The sequence below is a fragment of the Bos javanicus genome, chromosome 14 (assembly GCF_032452875.1).
Source record: "Bos javanicus breed banteng chromosome 14, ARS-OSU_banteng_1.0, whole genome shotgun sequence".
Lineage (NCBI taxonomy): Eukaryota > Metazoa > Chordata > Mammalia > Artiodactyla > Bovidae > Bos > Bos javanicus.
In genome coordinates this window covers 52,073,610-52,094,908 of record NC_083881.1, presented here as the reverse complement: position 1 = coordinate 52,094,908, position 21,299 = coordinate 52,073,610, and the positions used below count along the sequence as shown (strand labels likewise).

General features: G+C 36.2%; 1 protein-coding gene across 1 annotated transcript in view; it reads right to left on the bottom strand.

Annotated features, from left to right (window-relative positions):
• Positions 1–21,299, bottom strand: part of CSMD3 (CUB and Sushi multiple domains 3) — a 1,469,335-nt gene that overhangs the window by 332,686 nt on the left and 1,115,350 nt on the right. The window contains exons 28-30 of the mRNA XM_061439111.1: positions 20,993–21,184; positions 9,850–9,988; positions 7,039–7,226 (exon numbers count right to left, since the gene is read on the bottom strand). Of these exons, the coding sequence (XP_061295095.1) occupies positions 7,039–7,226; positions 9,850–9,988; positions 20,993–21,184 (519 nt within the window). The remainder of the gene's footprint in view (positions 1–7,038; positions 7,227–9,849; positions 9,989–20,992; positions 21,185–21,299) is intronic.

The window sequence follows — 21,299 nt, the reverse complement described above, 5'->3', positions numbered from 1 at the left end:
AAAAATGGGTTCCTATAACATAGCAAAAAAAAAAAAAAATCACCATTTTAAGAAAAAAAAATGAAAAATTAATTAATTAAAAAAATATAATAGATTTCCCCAACTATTTTAATAATTGCTAGACCAAGCAGTTTTTTTAAATGGCAAAGTACATACATATTCAATAAAGATACATAGAGAACTTAATTTAATGAGTATATATATTAAAAAAAAACTGCACCTATAAATTAGATGACACTCTTTTCTCCAAGCACACAGGGAGCGTATATGCTTTATATGGTTAAAACTAACCATATAGAGGTCATAAAACAAATCTTTAGACACACCAAGAACTGGAATCATACACATTTGACCACAGTACTAGTAAGCTTGAAATTCATAATTAAGTATGGACTGAAATTTATTGTAAGACTTGTAAGCACTTGTAAATAGCTCTTAAGTAGAGAAAAAATCAAAAGGCAGTACAATTAGAACAAATTAAAATTGTAAAATAATAAAACTCTACATATCCCAACATTTGCAAAGCAGCTACAGTGGTGCTTTGAGGAAAATACACAGCCCTCAGAAGCTCATAATGGAAGAGGAGAAAAATATGAAAATTAATATGTTATTTGTTTTTTAATTATAAAAATAAAAGCCAATCTAGAGAAAATGGGGAATAAGTAAATTATGTGAAAGTAATATTAACAAAAATACCAAGCAATTCCAATAAAAAAAATACAGCAACAGAAAATGCAAGAGAGCACTGTGAAAATTTTTATGTCTATACATTTGAAAACTTGCATGAAGATAATTAGTTCTCAGGAAAAGGTTTTCAGTTTTCATAAGTCTCTCCCAAGTATACACATTATTAAACTTGTTTGATTTTCTCTTGTTAATCTGTCTCATACCAATTTAATTCTTAGATCAGCTAGAAGAATCTATAAGAACAGAGGAAAATTTTTTTCTCCCTGAAATGTACAAACTTCCGGTTATAAGATAAGTATGCTCTGCTGCTGCTACTGCCGCTGCTAAGTCACTTCAGTCGTGTTCGACTCTGTGAGACCCCATAGACGGCAGCCCACCAGGCTCCCCTGCCCCTGGGATTCTCCAGGCAAGAACACTGAAGTGGGTTGCCATTTCCTTCTCCAATGGATGAAAGTGAAAAGTGAAAGTGAAGTCGCTCAGTCATGTCCAACTCTTAGCGACCCCATGGACTGCAGCCTACCAGGCTCCTCCGTCCATGGGATTTTCCAGGCAAGTATGCTCTAAGGATGTAATATACAGCATGGTGACAATACTTAAGAATATATGTATTCTATATTTGAAAGTTGCTAAGGGAATATATCTTAACAAGTTCTCATTACAAGAAAAAAATAATTGTAACTATATGCAGTGGTGATGATGCTATATAGACTTAATATAGTAATCATTTTGAAATACATACGTTTATTAAATCATTATGTCATACAAACACCTAAATTTAGTATAATGTTTTTGTCAGTTATAACTCAGAAAATGTGGAGGTTCTGAAATGCTTTCTGTGCTGTTGAGAATATAAATTGGTATAGCCTCTTCTGGGAGTAATTAGGGGATATGTAGTTAGATTCAAGAGGTTTATATCCTTTGATCTAGTATTACCACTCTTAGATATACAGATATTTTAGAATCTAATAGATATATTCAACAAAGTATTCAAAAGGATGGCTATATCATCATGATTCCTAACAGAAAACTTAACCTAAGTATCTATCAGAAAAATTTACAAATTACTTGTGATAGTCATATGATAGAATATCATAAAGAAATTAATGAACTAAGTCTACATGTCTCTTATTATTGGTATATCTCAGAAATAATGTAGAGGGAAATACAATTTTCATAAGAATGTATACATGATGAAAATATGTTTTATGAAAATAGAATGAAGGAAATGTACATGATGGAAAATATAAATATATGTACAAGCATACATACATGGAAAAGATAAGCATTGAATTAATAATTAGGAGGATACGGTCATAAAGGGAATAGGAGTGTCTGAAAATAATCTTGACTACTCATGATTTGTGCAGATAGCCAGTTAGTTGGGTTCTTGTGTAAGGCATGGGGAGACTCTTCCAGTGGGAGAGTTTGGCACATTGCTCAAGCTCAGTTCTCTAGAATATCAATGTTTCCTAACCCATAGTCACAAGGTGTAAGCTTGCCCATGATCCTCTGGTTTGGAGCAGCTAACATTTTCATACAACCCTAATAAATAGCTGGTCATCCTAAATTCTTACTGAAAGTGAAAGCATTAATCACTTCAGTCACGAGTGACCCTATAAACTATAGCTCACTAGGCTCATCTATCCACCAAATTCTCCAGGCAAGAATACTGGAGTGGGTAGCTAGCCATTCCCTTCTCCAGGAGATCTTCTCCAAAGGATCTTCTCAACCCAGGGCTTAAACCCAGGTCTCCCTCATTGCTCCTCGCATGGTAAAGAATCTGAAATTCTTCTGAGCCACCAGAGAATCACCTACTGTTTGGTACCAAATAGCTCATATATTCTTCCACTGACAAGGCCATTTTCTTACTTTGCTCTGTAAGATGAGAGACTCACAGACCAAAATTTACCACCTCAAAATATGCCTCTTTGGGATACATATTGATTTTGGGTGATTATTTTTAACAAACAGAAACATAGTCTTCTTACCTCCCACTTAGCTACCTAAGAATTGAGCTAAAGGGCATGTACCTAAAATAGAATACACTTCTGACCAAAGATGGGCCCTTATGGCAGAAAGCAAAGAAGAGAGGCTCTTAATGAAAGTGAAAGAGGAGAGAGAAAAAGCTGGCATCAAACTCAACCAAAAAACTTAAGATCGTGGCATCCAGTCCCATCACTTCATGGCAAATAGATAGAGAAACAATGGAAACAGTAAGAAACTTTGTGTTTTTTTTTGGCTCCAAAATCACTGCACATGGTGACTGCAGCCATGAAATTAAAAGACGCTTGCTCCTCAAATCAAAAGTTATGACCAGCCTAGACAGCACGTTAAAAATCAGAAACATTACTTTGCCAACTAAGGTCCATCTAGTCAAAGCTATGGCTTTTCCAGTAGCCATGTATGGATATAAGAGCTGGACCATAAACAAAGCTGAGCACCAAAGAACTGATGTTTTGAACTGTGGTGTTGGAGAAGACTCTTGAGAGTCCCCACAACTGCAAGGAGATCAAACCAGTCAATCCTAAAGGAAATTAGTCCTGAATATTCATTGGAAGGACTGATGCTGAAGCTGAAACTCCAAAACTTTGGCCACCTGATGCAAAGAACTGACTCCTTGGAAAAGACCCTGATGCTGGGAAAGATTGAAGGCAGGAGGAGAAGGAGATGACAGAGGATGAGATGATTGGATGGCATCACCTACTCGATGGACATGAATCTGAGTAAGCTCTGGGAGTTGGTGATGGACAGGAAGCCTGGCATAATCCATGGCTGTAGTCCATGAAGTCACAAATTTTTGGACAGGACTGAGTGACTGAACTGACTGACTGATGACCAAAGATATCTGCAATGACTATAGGCTAGGTTGCAGCAGTGGAAACTCAGCAGGGTCTAGAGAGCAGAATCCACTCTTTATCTCCTTGTCTCTGTACAGCCCAGCAAACATTTATTTATCAAACATTTACTTTTCCATCAATGTGGATTGCCTTTTTCTCCTTTGAAGTCCCAAACCACTACTCCCAACATTTTCTTTTGTCTCTAGCTGAAAATGTATTTAAGGCAGGGTTTCAGCTTGACTTCTTTTGATAGCCCTTAAAAGAAACAACAACAACAACAACAACAAAAAACACACACCTCTCTTCCCAGTGCAAATTCAGAAGTTTCAATTGAATATTTCTTAAAACAAGAATAACAAGATTTGAAGCAAATATAACACCATGTTAAAAGTCTGTCAAATTGGATAGAAATACTTTGAAGTTTGTTTTACTATTCTGTATAACTTTTACCTACTTAAAATATTCTATAGTGGGGAAAAAATAAAATTAAAGCAGTAAGTAATAAATTCAAAGTATGCATTTACATAACTCAAATAACCCCTTTATCAATATCCTTTGTAGAATCAATTTTTTTTAAATAAAATTTAACTTTAAACAACTAAGATCTAATTTGTCCTTATACACATTGAATAGAAAACTTATATTTATAAATATCCATATGTGTACATGCTAAGTCCCTTCAGTCATGTCTGACTCTTTGCAACCTGATGGACCTTAGCCTACCAGGCTTCTTTCTTCATGGGATTCTCCATGCAAGAATACTAGAGTGGGTTGCTGTGCCCTTCCTGACCCTGGGATCAAACCCGACTCTCTTACATCTCCTGCATTTGCAGGGGGTTTCTTTACCACTAGTGCCACCTGGGAAGGCCCAAGAAATATCTGTATATATCTTAATATTAATTCATTTAAATACAGACAGAAATGTTCTAAAATATTATATTCATTACCATGTCATATTCAGTTTAGTTCAGTCACTCAGTCGTGTCTGACTCTGCGACCCCATGGACTGCAGCATGCCAGGCCTCCCTGTCTATCACTAACTCCCGTAGCTTACTCAAACTCATGTCCATAGAGTCGGTGATGCCATCCAACCATTTCATCCTCTGTTGTCCCCTTTTTCTCCCACCTTCAATCTTTCCCAGCATCAGGGTCTTTTCAAATGAGTCAGGTCTTTGCATCAGGTGACCAAAGAATTGGAGTTTCAGCTTCAGCATTAGTCTTTCCAATGAATATTCAGGACTGATTTCCTTTAGGATGAACTGGTTGGATCTCCTTGCAGTCCAAGGGACTCACAAGGGTCTTTTCCATCACCACAGTTCAAAATCACCAATTCTTTGCCGCTCAGCTTTCTTTAAAGTCCGACTCTCACATCCATGCACGGCTGCTGGAAAGACTGTACCTTTGACTGTATGGAACTTTGTTGGCAAAGGAATGTCTCTGATTTTTAATATGCTGTCTAGGTTGCTCATAACTTTCCCTCCAAGGAGCAAATGTCTTTTAATTTCATGGCTGCAGTCACCATCTGCAGTGATTTTGGAGCCCCCCAAATAAAGTCTGTCACGGTTTCCATTGTTTTCCCATCTATTTGCTATGAAGTGATGGGACGAGATGCCATGATCTTAGTGTTCTGAATGTTGAGTTTTAAACCAACTTTTTCACTCTCCTCTTTCACTTTCATCAAGAGGCTCTTTTGTTCTTCACTTTCTGCCATAAGGGTGGTGTCATCTGCATATCTGAGGCTATTGATATTTCTCCCGGCAATCTTGATTCCTGCATGTGCTTTCTCCAGCCCAGAGTTTCTCATGATGTACTCTGCATATAAGTTAAACAAGCATGGTGACAATTTACAGCCTTGACGTACTCCTTTCCCGATTTGGAACCAGTTTGTTGTTCCATGTCCAATTCTAACTGTTGCTTCCTGACCTGCATACAGATTTCTCAAGAGGCAGGTCTGGTGGTCTGGTATTCCCATGTCTTTCAGAATTTTTCACAGTTTATTGTGATCCACACAGATAAAGGCTTAGGCATAGTCGACAAAACAGAAGTAGATGTTTTTTCTGGAACTCTCTTGCTTTTTCAGTGATCCAACACATGTTGGCACTTTGATCTGTTGTTCCTCTGCTTCTTCTAAATCCACTTCAAACATCTGGAAGTTCACAGTTCATGCACTGTTGAAGCCTGGCTTGGAGAGTTTTGAGCATTACTTTACTAGCATGTGACATGAGTACAATTGTGCAGTAGTTTGAGCATTCTTTCTCATTGCCTTTCTTTGGGATTGGAATGAAAGTGACCTTTTCCAGTCCAGTGTCCAGTGCTGAGTTTTCCAAATTTGCTGGCATATTGAGTGCAGCACTTACACAGCATCATCTTTTAAGATTGGAAATAGCTCAGCTGGAATTCCATCACCTCTACTAGCTTTGTTCGTAGAGATGCTTCCTAAGGTCCACTTGACTTCACATTCCAGGATGTCTGGCTCTAAGTGAGTGATCACAGCATTGTGATTATCTGGGTCATGAAGATTTTTTTTTTTTAATAGTTCTTCTGTGTATTCTTGCCACCTCTTCTTAATATTTTCTGCTTCTGTTAGGTCCATACCATTTCTGTCCTGTATTGTGCCCATCTTTGCATGAAATTTTCCCTTGGTATCTCTAATTTTCTTGAAGTGATCTCTAGTCTTTCCCATTCTATTGTTTTCGTCTATTTCTTTGCATTGATCACTGAGGAAGAATTTCTTATCTCTCCTTGTTATTCTTTGGAACTCTGTATTCAAATGGGCATATGCCCATTATATAATATAAGATATCTTATCTTATGTTATCTTGATTTGAAAGATATCTTTCCTTTTCTCCTTTCACAGCTATTTGTAAGGCCTCATCAGACAACCATTTTGGTTTTTTGCATTTCTTTTTCTTAGGGATGGTCTTGATCCCTGTCTCCTGTACAATGTCATTAACTTAGGTCCATAGTTCTTCAGGCACTCTATCTATCAGATCCAATCTCTTGAATATGTTTCTCCCTTCCACTGTATAATCGTAAGGGCATATTATAATCGTAGAGCATATTATATTCACCCTATTCTTAATGTTGACCTATTTAAATATTTTCAGATATTTTCTGAGTCATAATTGTCAAAATATTTTGTGAATCGTATACTTTTGAATATTTTTATCTCTGAGAGTAGTCTCTGAATATTTGATATTCAAGTGAAACTTCAGCTTCCAAAAATGACTTTGTTTTTTAAGAAATATTTTGTGGTCTCAGCCAACTTCTGCAGTATCCTAATGGCTTATTTGTGTGATACATTTCCTTTGGTAGTAATTAGGAAATGCTAATTTCCTTCTCGCTCATAGGAAAAGTCTACAGTGAGTGCTCTTTTGTGAGATGAATTGCAGGTAGTATGCTTTAAGAACTGCACATATAACTAACCACTGACAACGGCCAATATGACATTATTCTCTTATATAAAATATTCACAATTTAAATCATGATGCTAAAATCAAATGTTCACATTTACCTTTATACTCTAAATGAAATCCAGTGTAACTAACAGATCCATCACTCCGAAAAGCCAAATGCATGTTATTTGAGCTGCTTTCTATCCTCTCCGGTAATTTGCTGTCTTGAAAACTTCCAATCAAGGGACTATTACTGTCTGGCCCATCATATATATAGAGGAAATCATAGTTTGGTTCTATGCTAAAACTAAAAGAAAAGAAAAAAGAAAGGAAGGAAGGAAGAAAAAAGTGGAATGGTTATTACAAAGGTTTTAATCATAATAGTCCCATAAATTATATATTAATTCAATCATTATATTTAAAAATAACAGATTCTGTCAAAATAAGTCAATTTAAAAATTCCTCTGGCAACAGCACACTGAATATGCATATAAAATCAGCACTGGAAAAAGAAAGAAGACATCTTGATATTTTCAAGTATATTTAAGTTGGCATTAGGTCTACAGGGAATACAAATGATTGTAAGGCTAACAATTTTTAAGCTGATAATTGATACAGGATTTGCAGTCAGAGTTTAGGTTCAAGATGCTTGTGTCCTTGTTAGCTACATATCCTTAAGTTACTTTATATCAGTAAAATGTGTAAGACATTAACTGTATTTTAAAATTTTTCACCAGATATTTTGCATCGCTTTTTGTTTTGTCCATGAATCTATTTGCCTTGAACTTCAAAATTTAAGAGCATTCTTGTTTTAAAACTGAACTCTACATACCAGATTCAAACAAAATTTGGAAAGATAAAATCTGCATTTAAATTACTCAAAGCATTGCGTATTGTACTAGGTATTCTTTTCCTTGAAAGTAAATATATTTTCTTCTTTTAGAACTTAATGTAGGCAAATTGAGCCAATACACTCTTCACCAAAAGTAAACAGTGTGCAAATAAAGACATTTTAGCACATAAACTATTCAAATCAATGTTTAAATGTTTCAAACTTGCATAATAAACTTGCCTTAACAACCTTCAAAGTATGAGAATCGTCCTATAATGATTATAGAACCCACATACTTAGAAAACTGAAGCCATAAATATAATGATTATTTTCCCAAAAACCTGGGAAGATAGTACACTCTATCTTTTACAAATAGTTTCATAAATATTAACTTGTTTTTTGTCAATAATCCTGTGGTATAAGGAAGAGACTATCATTTCCATTTTCCCAATGAGATCGTGATATGTCAGTAGTCTCTCTTAGGTCACATAATCAATGATACAACAGTAAATCAACTTCTGTGCACACACTTCATGTAATACAACCTTCTACAATTCAGTTATTAACTAAAACAATTTTAAAGTAAATTAAACCTTGTATCATGCATCCTGACATTTTTAATGTTTGTACTGCCATTTCCTCTACTGTAAAAATGAGAATAACAGTATTTACTTCAGAAAATTGTCTTATAACTGGGTCTTGGCATATAACCAACATTGCCATCAAGTGTTGCTTTGTTGTTACCATTATCAATGTACTACTACAAATTATAGAAGTAAAAATTCCATATATTTATACTTTTGAAATTTTTCATGAATTTGAATTATCTTTTTTCTAGAGTTTTTTTTTTTTTTTTTAATCTAGGTTTCATATATTGGTTTCCTTTGTGTCTCAGCTGGTAAAGAATCTGCCAGAATTGCGGAAGACCTGGGTTTGATTCCTGGGTTGGGAAGATCCCCTGGAGAAGGGAAACACTACTCACGCGAATATTCTGGCCTGGAGAATTCCACAGACCATATAGTCCATGGGGCCGCAAAGAGTCAGACATGACTGAGTGACTTTCACTTTCATATATTAGAAAAAATGTTCAGCTTAAAAATTTACATAAAAACCAAGCAGCTGTGATATGCTAGCAGAAGGAAGAGCTGTGTTACAAGAGCCAGCAGACTTTAGTCTTGGACACTAAGATCAGGAACATTTCTAGGCAGAAACTCTTTAAGTTGCTGATACCTAACATTCCCATTGAAATCTTAAGGAAAAGAATTAGGCCTGGTTTTGTGATACAGCTGTTACTTCATGTGAGGAATCAGAGGCTCAAATAATATTATTATAAAATCATATGATATTACTCATTCAGATAGTAACTTACCCAAGGTAACACAAATGATAGCAACAGAGCTGGGGCTTAAACTCAGTAATTTCTTTTCCACACAAGAAGCTGCATCCTCCACTGTCAGTACTAACAGTACTAACTAACTAAAAGCTAACTTTTCAACTGATACTGCTAAACAACGAATGTAAATTTTGAACACCTCATGTAAAGTTCCATCAGAAGACAAATTCTGCTGAGAAATTACATGAAGATTACCCATCAAATTCTTGACAGTTGACTTAATGACACCACCAGAAAGAATGGTACATGGTACATATATATCTTCCCAAGCCCAATAATGGTGCTGCACAGATACTTCAAAGACATTTTTGATGGTGCGCATATGGGAGAAAACATTCCTCAAAATGCTGACCTTTTAATCTTTAAGTTTAGGAAACATAGAATCTTTTGAAGCAATGATGGTAAGTTCAGGGAGAGAGGAAAGGTTATGAAGAGATAATGTTTCATGAAAATCAATAAACTATTCAACCTTTAACATGTTTCCTCTATACTGGAAACTGGTGAGTGATGCACACTCATTAGCCTGCAGAACTACATTGGAATCTATGCTGTTATATTTAAATTGTTTATTGCAAAATATTAGTATTGAAATTGGTTAAAAAAAAAAAAGTAAAATGTCATGTAAAAATAAATATTTCCTAGTGCAAATGCTAATGCAAAATAAACAAAACAATTTTTAAGCTGTGGAAAGGGATAGGAACCCACCTGATAAATGCCAAGGAGATAACATAGTCTGCATTGACGATGATGGTCCAGTCACAGTCCCTACTATGGGGATATGGATGAGGGAAGTTTGGCGAAAGAATAAATCCTGAAGATCCTGTTAAATTGCCTCCACAGGGTGCTTTAATTTAAAACAAACAAACAAAATCCCTTAAGTGATTAATAAAATTATCTATCAGTATTTAGAAAACACATATCTAAAAAAGTTTAGAGGTTTTTGTACAAACTCAATTTTTTATAGTACTGGATGCTTAAATACTGCATGATTTTTCAAGAAAGACCATTAAAATACTAAATACATGCATAGAGAGAATTTAGCTCCTTTATTGGATTTAAAAGACAAGAAAAAGTTACATTTATACTTCTCTCCCTTGCTATTACTATTTTGATTCTTATAAAAGAAACACATTAAGAGGAGTAAAAATGATTTCCTCATAATTACTAAGAAAAACTCTGAAGGTTACCGAGAAAAAAAGATAGAAACAAAGCAAAGCAAAATCTCTAGTAATATGTGGGATAATAGAATATGAAGTATTTGGTTCATTTTCAAATGTTCCCTGATACCTTTATTTATGGAAGAAGAGGCTTTGATAATAGTTAACATGTGAAAATGGATAACTGAGAACCAATATAACTTTATAATAAAACACTCCTAAACTGAATGTTAGGACTTCCCTGGTAGCTTAGCTGGTAAAGAATCTGCCTGCAATGCAGGAGACCTGGGTTTGATCCTTGGGTCAGGAAGATCCACTGAGTGAGGGCATAACAACCCATTCCAGTATCCTTGCCTAGAGAGCCTGGATGAAGAGAGGAGCCTGATGGGCTAGAGTCCAGGGGATCATAAAGAGACACGTCTGAGTGACTAAGCACAGCACAGAACAAACTGAATGTTAGGACATTCTTAAATTCTAGTTTCCTGACTTGTTAACGAAAATGGACAGTTACCACAGTTATTATAATGGCCTGACAAAGGTTTCTGTAACACTTCAGTGGAGAGGTACAAAAAACTGTCAGAGAAATTCAGAGAATAGATTCTTTAAGGGATTATTGTTAGAGCCTGTTAAACACAGGTTGATAAGAAAATAATATTTAAAGTTGGCAGCTTAGGAAACTTAGAGCAATTGACGTATGGAGGGTCCTGGTGGTGGAGTGAGACAGTGTGGAGGTAAAAAAACACGTGAGCACCTGAGAGAGTGACTGAGATGGAGACTGGGGTTCTTGTGGTGCCATATGATGTCTCGTGCACATATATCATCATTCTCGTATCTCAGCTTTGAAGTAACAGTTTTTCACAGGTAAATTTTATCATTGAGTTATAAGTTATACTGGATTCTTTTGACAGCACAAAACTGGTTTTCAAAGGAGAATTTTGATTCTGGCAACATTTCAGATTTTTGTTCTTTGCCTGAGCCCAGATATGTAATATTATTAGAATTTGGTAATCTTTATCATCTAAAATCACTGCAGATGGTGATTGAAGCCATGAAATTAAAAGACGCTTACTCTTTGGAAAGAAAGTTATGACCAACCTAGATAGCATATTCAAAAGCAGAGACATTACTTTGCCAACAAAGGTTCATCTAGTCAAGGCTATGGTTTTTCCAGTGGTCATGTATGGATGTGAGAGTTGGACTGTGAAGAAGGCTGAGCGCCGAAGAATTGATGCTTTTGAATTGTGGTGTTGGAGAAGACTCTTGAGAGTCCCTTGGACTGCAAGGAGATCCAACCAGTCCATCCTAAAAGAGATCAGCCCTGGGTATTCTTTGGAAGGACTGATGCTAAAGCTGAAACTCCAGTATTTTGGCCACCTCATGAGAAGAGTTGATTCATTGGAAAAGACTCTGATGCTGGGAGGGATTGGGGGCAGGAGGAGAAGGGGACGACAGAGGATGACATGGCTGGATGGCATCACTGACTCGATGGATATGAGTTTGGGTGAACTCCAGAAGTTGGTGATGGACAGGAAGGCCTGGCGTGCTGCAATTCATGGGGTCACAGAGTCGGACATGACTGAGCAACTGAACCGAACTGAATTGAAGCATCTAAATAATGGGTGCCTGCTATTTCACTTCCCTATGACCTTCTGTAACCTTGCCCTCAGTGTCACTGTAACAACAGATGACCTACTCTGCCTAGAATATTTATTTGCTTAGCCTTAATTTATTTACCCTATCACCTGTATGTTTTTGTGATATCATATCAAATGATTAAACAGACTATCTCAGCTTTCTCTAGATCTCCCTCTTCAAACTTTAATGCTCCCTGAGTATTTTTATCTACCATCAGAGGGTAATGAGTCCCTCCTGTTAATCCAGGATAACACCCTACATTTGGTCATACAGTTTCTCTTTTTGAGAATTATGTTCGTTCATCTCCTTTATTCTCTGGCTTCTTCCTTGTTGTCCACAGGTACTCAAATCTCTTTCATCCTAAAAATAAAACAAAGCTCCCTCTAACCTATTTCCTTTCACTTTTTTTTTTTTTTTCAGCTGAAAATGTTGAATTTTACCTAACACTTAAGAAATTCCTTTATCCTTCTGTGTTTGGTTATATGGGTTCACAGTGAATATCCTCTCCTTACCATCTAACTATATAAGGTTCACTTATCTTAGATAAAACCTCCTAAATAAGACCCCTCAGTTTTCTGTGACAAAACCAGGCAAAGACCTTGTAAACTCCCTTTCTTTGACTCAAATGATTAGTTGAATTGCTTGTACTCACAGATCAATCACAATAAACTGCATACAACCAAACTTTGCTCAATTTTCTCTCCTTTCTCTAGGTTCTTCGACTCTGGTTCTCCCTCAGCCTTGAGCCGGCACACAACCTAAGGACAGGCTGGACCCAGAGAACAACATTCTGGGCCACCCTTTCAACTCACTTCCCACACCTTGCTCTTTTTTCACCTTGTGTACTCTTTTCTATAAGAGCAAAATCCCTTTTTCCTAATTTCTCAGATGCTTGAAGATGTTACTTTCACATGTTTTCCTATCACAGTAGTCTGTTCCTGCCCCCATCCTGTAATAACCCTTTTTAGCTTGCAAATGATCACCACAATGAATTGAGTGAACATCTGTCTTATCATAGAGATAAAAAATTAAAGAAAAAATTAAAATTCTTGTGATTAGAACTCTTAAGATTTACTCTAACAATTGTTACATATTCATATAAGATACAGTTGTGTTTCATATCATATTATACATTATATCACTAGGACTTATTAACTGGATAGCTAAATATCCTGTGTTTTTAACCATCTTCATACAAGTAGCTTTCCCCAACTCCCTGACTCTGGTAACCACAAATCTGATCACTTTTTCTATGACTTTGATTGTTTTTGAATTACAATAGACCTACAACACTCTGTTAGTTCTTGGTGTATTACTTAGTGATTTGTTATTGCTATATATTACAATGGTAAAATTCTATAATAATTCATTTTAATAAAATTATCTCCTTAATTATTTTGAATTTATTTATTTTTATTTTACAACTAAGCCTTCTGAAAAAGAGTCTAATCTCATTCTCTTTCATCACATATGTACTATATGTACCTATAGGCAGACTAACATAATTAGCAAAGAATGTCACATTGGAAAAAAAAATATGGTTTCTTATTTTTCAAAGAAAAGCACCAAAGTATTTATCCTGAGAAAACTTATGTCAGGCATAGAATTTTTTCATTTTAAATTATAGAGAGACAATAATCTTTTAATTCCTTAGGGATTCTCGATGTCTTTATTTGTTCCTCCCCACTTCTCATTCTCTCTCCAGCCATTGCTATTTCTCTTAGCCCCCTTGCCTCCGACACAAACCCTTCTTAGCTCATCCTCAGATGACTTTGGTACTGACAATAAAGATGCAATTTCTGTCTTTATCTTTCTCTTCATATCTGTAATCATCCTTAACTGTTGACTTTCACCTTAAACTCACTCTCCTTTTGGAATTTCACTGTTTTTTTTTTTTTTTTTTTTTGATGTCTTTGTACAGACCTCAGTTTTATTGGCAAGCACCTCTTTCACTTCATCTTATAATTTTGGTAATTTTCCTGAATTACTTCCATAATCATCTCTAATTTACACTCTATTACGTTCTTCCCATTCAGTTCAGTCAGTTCAGTCGCTCAGTCGTGTCTGACTTTTTGTGACCCCATGAATCGCAGCACACCAGGCCTTCCTGTCCATCACCAACTCACGGAGTTTACTCAGACTCATATCCATCGAGTTGGTGATGCCATCCAGCCATCTCATCCTCTGTCGTCCCCTTCTCCTCCTGCCCCCAATCCCTCCCAGCATCAGAGTCTTTTCCAATGAGTCAACACTTTGCATGAGGTGGCCAAAGTATTGGAGTTTCAGCTTTAGCATCTTCCTTCCAATGAACACCCAGGACTGATCTCCTTAAGGATGGACTGGTTGGATCTCCTTGCAGTCCAAGGGACTCTCAAGAGTCTTCTCCAACACCACAGTTCAAAAGCATCAATTCTTTGGTGCTCAGCTTTCTTCACAGTCCAACTCTCACATCCATACATGACCACTGGAAAAACCATGGCCTTGACTAGATGGACCTTTGTTGGCAAAGTAATGTCTCTGCTTTTTAATATGCTGTCTAGATTGGTCATAACTTTCCTTCCAAGGAGTAAGCGTCTTTTAATTCCATATCCAAACTGTTACTTTATCTTCCACTTATATACTGATAACTTCTTTTTCTTATCATCTCCAGCAGATTTCCCTGATTAATTCCAAACCATATCTCCAAGCTTACTGATTTATCTCTCTACCTGATAGCCTATGGGTACATCAAACACAGAATATCCAATATACCCAAACCTTAACTCAAATCTCTCCTATATTCCTAGGTTGTTTGATTGTCACTATTATCCATCCACATATATTCCCAAGGTAGGAACCCAAGATTCTTCCTTTTCTTCACTGCCCCTTTGACTCCAGTCTATCAGTAAGCACTACCAAGACACCATTTCATAGTTCTTCATAGATATTTCACTCTATCTTTTCTTCTCTAATACCACATTTTTAGATCTGACTCTTAAATGCCTCCAGAATTATTGCTTTTTTTGGTTTGCTTTTCATGCCTCTAGTATAATCTAGCATAGTCAGACATGACCAAGTGATTGAGGACACATACAGTGTAATCTATTTCCTCCAATACATCTTCCAAGTAAATCCCTTCAGTTGTATCTGAGTCTTTGTGACCCTACGGGCCATAGCCTGCCAGGATCCTCTGTCCATGGGGTTTTCCAGGCAAGAATACTGGAGTGGGTTTCCATGCCCTCTTCCAGGGTATCTTCTCCACCAAGGGACTGAACCTGCGTGTCCTGCACTGCAGGTGGATTCTTTACTGCTGAGCCACTGGGGAAGCCCTATCAGATTATACCCATGCATAAAATTCTGCTGTTACTTCACACTGCCTAAAAGATAATGCCCTGACTCCAGTACAGCTTTCATGTCTTAACCCTTGCAACCTTTCCATTTGCATCAACCACCAATCTATACACATAATTTACACTCAAATAATTATTTAATTGTTCCTTGTATTAACATGCTTTTATGCACCCTATTTGGAGAAGGCAATGGAACTCCACTCCAGTACTCTTGCCTGGAAAATCCCATGGACGGAGGAGCCTGGTGGGCTGCGGTCCATGGGGTCGCTAAGAGTCAGACATGACTGAGCGACTTCCCTTTCACTTTTCACTTTCATGCATTGGAGAAGGAAATGGCAACCCACTCCAGTGTTCTTGCCTGGAGAATCCCAGGGACGGGGGAGCCTGGTGGGCTGCCATCTATGGGGTCGCACAGAGTTGGACACGACTGAAGCAACTTAGCAGCAGCAGCAGCATGCATCCTATTTGTTTTTCCTGAAGTGTCTGTTTCCCTTCTACATCTGTGTGCCTCTTTATTATGTCTCAAGATTCATCACTACCTCTAGGGAGTTTCCAGTAGTAAAGAATTCGCCTGCCGATACAGGAGACTCAAAAGACATGGGTTCCATCCCTGGGTTGACAAGATGCCTTGGAGAAGGAAATGGCAATCCACTCCAGTATTCTTGCCTGGAAAATCCCATGAACAGAGGCGCCTGGCCACTACAGTCTGTGGGGTCACAAAGAGTCAGAAATGACAGAGTGACTGAGCACACACCAGGGAGTTTTCCTAGAAATTTTCAGCCAGGGCTTTATGGCAGCTCTCTCTAGAACAACCTGGTATTCATAGCAACGTTTGCCTATCTCTATCACTTTCCTTACTATATATTATTTAAATATTCCTTTCAGGTGTTTGCATTCATCTTTAACCATAACCTAAAAACTGTCTTATATGTTATTTTATATGTGAGATTTAGCATATACTACACATTCTATAAATGTTGCTGAATTGTTACTGGCTCCTTGCATTCCTTGTGAAGATTAATTATGACTAGATTGAATGACAACCTAATTTGTAGCTACATGCTTTGATAAAAATAATGGCATATTTTGTATTTGGAACTTTTGAAATCAAATGTGAATTTGGAAAGTATTAGAAAAATATGTCTAATAGCAAATGCATATATATATGAATTAAGGCAAGAATATTTTTGTGTTTTCTTTCACATTCTAAGGAAGTGGTGTTATTTGTAATTTGGGGGGACTGTAGTAGCAATTTTACTGGTTTGTTTCAGTTTTATTTTTCACAGGAAATAGTGATCTTTTATCATTAGCAATTTTATGCACATGCCACATCTACATTTACATTTATAGTATATATTCTTTATCACCTAGGATATAGGAAAATCCATTATACATATTTTAAGTAACTTACTGAATATATTTTGTGATTATACTACTCTTTGAGCATAAAGTCTTTTAAAATTCTTTTAATTCAATTATTTAAATTACTTATTGAGGTTTTCCTGATAAATTTCATTGCTGCAGTAGATTCTGAAAATCTGTAAAACCTTTGAGACAAGCAGAGACATTATCTGACATTTGTATAAATCCCAAACAAATCAACAATAAAGAAAATTATCTTTGCTTTAAATATATAAAACTTTAAATGACATTTGGAAAATACATTTTTATTTTTATATACCTAATCATAAAGCACCAAAAATAAGATTCTCTTTAAATCAAATACATTAATGAATTAAAATTTTATTTAGGTTCCATGGAATTCTGACATTAATGAATTGTTCTGAGTGTAGTTTCTATGAGACAGTTAAATGGAAAACTATTTATAATGGTTTTACAATATTATTATTTTTTCTCCCCAATTCAGTTTTACTTGTGTCTACTCTCTTTCTCAGCAGTCCACCCACACTAATGGTTTTGCTATTTACCTTCATGTTGAGTGCTGTTACTTTCTATCTGGCAATGCCAAAGTAATCTTCACACTGTCAATTTTGTTGGAATGAATTCTATTAACTCTTTTAAAGATGACTGTCCTTCTGTTTGGTATTTGCTATAAGGCTGACTACTTCTACATACAAGCAAAATGCTTTATGCCCCCATGGCCTGACACATAGACTTATGAAGTTTCTAAAAAGTTGAGGGTTTAATCTTTGGCATAGTATTTCTAATCATGGACTCCTTTCTTATCAGTTTCAGAGATCAAGCTCTCTGCAGGCTCAGCAATTTTTCAGACTTTTTTTTTAGGTTATTTTCTTCTGAGAAGCTCTAATGCATATCCTCTCCTCAAGTGATCTTTCCCTATAAAAAAAAAATAATACACAGCACCAAAATCCTTATAAAAAATTCCCCAAACCTGCTCCATTTAAGTAAAATTTAGTGTTCAACATGTTTTTCCTAAAATTATTACCTGCTGACTAAAGTCTTGTCTACAAATGGAATTTTATAACAGCCTATTTAGACTCTGATGCTGGGAGGGATTGGGGGCAGGAGGAAAAGGGTATGACAGAGGATGAGATGGTTGGATGGCATCACTGACTCGATGGACGTGAGTTTGAGTGAACTCCAGGAGTTGATGATGGACAGGGAGGCCTGGCATGCTGCGATTCATGGGGTCACAAAGAGTCTGACACGACTGAGTGACTGAACTCAATTGAACTGAACTGATTTAGTCTTTTATGCTTCATATTTTTGTGTTTCTAGAATTTCAGTGTAAAGCTGTTCAATATTTCAGAATTCCCAACATAACATTTGATATACTATAGCCTTTCTAATAATTATAATAAAAAAAACACATGAAAAGATGCTCAACATCACTCATTATCAGAGAAATGCAAATCAAAACCACTATGAGGTACCATTTCACACCAGTCAGAATGGCTGCGATCCAAAAGTCTACAAATAATCAATGCTGGAGAGGGTGTGGAGAAAAGGGAACCCTCTTACACTGTTGGTGGGGATGCAAACTAGTACAGCCACTATGGAGAACAGTGTGGGGATTCCTTAAAAAACTGGAAATAGAACTGCCTTATGATCCAGCAATCCCACTGCTGGGCATATACACTGAGGAAACCAGAAGGGAAAGAGACACGTGTACCCCAATATTCATCGCAGCACTGTTTATAATAGCCAGGACATGGAAGCAACCTAGATGTCCATCAGCAGATGAACGGATAAGAAAGCTGTGGTACATATACACAATGGAGTATTACTCAGCCATTAAAAAGAAAACATCTGAATCAGTTCTAATGAGGTGGATGAAACTGGAGCCTATTATACAGAGTGAAGCAAGCCAGAAGGAAAAACACCAATACAGTATACTAACACATATATATGGAATTTAGAAAGATGGTAACAATAACCCTGTGTATGAGACAGCAAAAGAGACACTGATGTATAGAACAGTCTTATGGACTCTATGGGAGAGGGAGAGGGTGGGAAGATTTGGGAGAATGGCATTGAAACATGTAAAATATCATGTATGAAATGAGATGCCAGTCCAGGTTCGATGCACGATACTGGATGCTTGGGGCTAGTGCACTGGGACGACCCAGAGGGATGGTATGGGGAGGGAGGAGGGAGGAGGGTTCAGGATGGGGAACACATGTATACCTGTGGCAGATTCATTTTGATATTTGGCAAAACTAATACAATTATGTAAAGTTTAAAAATTAAATAAATTGAAAAAAAAATCACAATAAATCAAGAAATTCCAAGTAAGTTTCTGAAGTTCTGTCATTTTCTCTTCACACAGATGCCCTTTACAAGATGCTCAGTCAGATTCCAATTAATTGGAATGTGGTATTTTTGTTTAATTGGCATTTTCTAGATAATCTGTGCAGTACGCAAATAAATGAACATTTCACTGTTTCAGTCTTTCCCTTGAAAGCATTTTTTCCTTGTATTTTTTGTCTGCATTTATGAGTGAAGTTATAATAAAATGCAAAGTAATAGATATTTGATTATTTAGAATCTTTCAGTGATACGTGCATAGTGAGCAACATAGGTATAAATGGAAACAATAAATTGTAAAGGGAAATATGGCTAAATCTGAAGTGGCTCAAGGTATGCACTTATTCTGTGCATTTTTTTCAGCCTCTTTAATAAGCTTTGTCCTTATCATCTGTCCCATTTTCTACAGAAGTCTAGAAATACCTAGAAGTCAAACCCTGGCTGGTTTGAGTCTTTAGATATGTTTCATTTTCCATATTGAGTGCTTTTTGTTAATTCCAAACTATAAAATGCAAAATATGTGATATGAAAATCCAGACTGTTTAGTTTTCACTTTACTAGGAGTAGGTTCACAAAAACAGAGAACTCTTCTATATTATTTTAATGCTAAATCCTCCATGTCTATAACAATGTGTAGGACACACTTATGAATTTGAGTTTCCATCTCATGCATAAGAAATATAAAATGAATAAAATAAATCTGAATTAATTGAGTGCTTAAGTACTAAACACTCATTCCCTATTATCATGTGACTCTGTGAAATAATTAGTGAAAATGTATTTATGAGTTAGATATAAGAGAACAAAAATAAGTCTTTCTCTCCTAAATGTGCTAAATTTGCATTCTAGAAGAAATACAATGAACAAGAAATGGAATCTTCTCTCTACTTGCTTACAGTGTACCAAAGGAAAGGATATGCATATAAATAAAGTTTTGAGTAGACAATACAAATTTCAGTCAAAATGTATTACATATTCTAGATGACACCAATTTAAAAGCACTTGAACCACAGGTTTGAGACTGAATTAGTTGAATGTAAGAACCTTAATGATGAGATCTTTTTTTGTTAAGATTACACAGCATATTTTCTCACTATTTTCATTCTAAAGGTGGTATAAAGTTTTTCTCACACTTGGTAAAGAAATAATGTGTGTCTTGATTTTCAAGAGTTTAACCTGAAGATTCAAGAACAGGGCATGGAAGCAAAAGACAGAGAGTTGGAAGTATGAACCAAGTGGTTGCAAATCCTTAGATCATCAAAATAAAAACTGATCTGGAATACATGGATTGAAGGAAAAATCAAAGCCCTAAAACTCAAATTTAAATTCTGATACAACTTTCTTTCTTAGAAGAAATAGCCATTAGAGAGGCAAGATAAATATGACCCATTTCAAATACAGTGTCTGAATCTGTTCTTTAAATTTTAAAAGTGTTGGATAACTACATTTGTTTGGCAGATAATATATACTTTGGCAGCCTCATACTCTGGCCACTTGATGCAAAGAGTCTACTCATTGGAAAAGACCCTGATTCTGGAAAGATTGAGGGCAGGAGGAGAAGAGGGTGACATAGGATGAGATGGTTGAATGGCATCAATGACTCAATGGACATGAATTTGAGCAAACTCCAGGAGATAGTGAAAAACAGGGAAGCCTGGTGTACTGTAGTCCATGGGGTCACACAGAGTTGGACACAACTTAGTGACTGAACAACAGTGAACAACAACATAGCAGATAAGGCAAGATGAAGGTTTTTCAAGAACTTTGATTCTTAACTTTTTTAAAAGAGTGTTAAAACCACTAAGCATATAATGAAATTATAGACCCACTCTCTCCTCAGGGGAAAAATAATGATTTACAATTTTGTGCATTTTTTGGAAGGTCATAGACCTCTGAGATCTAGAACCTATTCTAGAATAACGTTCTTAATAACACTGAAACTAGTTTTTAACCATCATTTCACAGTTGCATAAAATTTTAATTGTTCTAAATTCATACCTATACAAACTGGTGGGCTGGGCTGCCAGAAGTATCGATTTTCTACCTGAATGCAGGTTATTCTTTCCTCTCCTTGAAGTTCATATCCTGGGTCACACTGAAAAACCACAGTGTCTCCAGGTTCTCGTCCATCTCCATTTCGAGTTCCGTTCATGGGAACCCCTGGGTCACGACACGCAGTGGCAACAGAACCTATGAACAAATAGAAACAAACTTTTAGTTTTGATGCCAACCAAAATCACTTTCAAAGTTCCAGACCTCATCTTTGAGATGCTTCTACATCTTTAAAAAAATAACTTAAAAATGC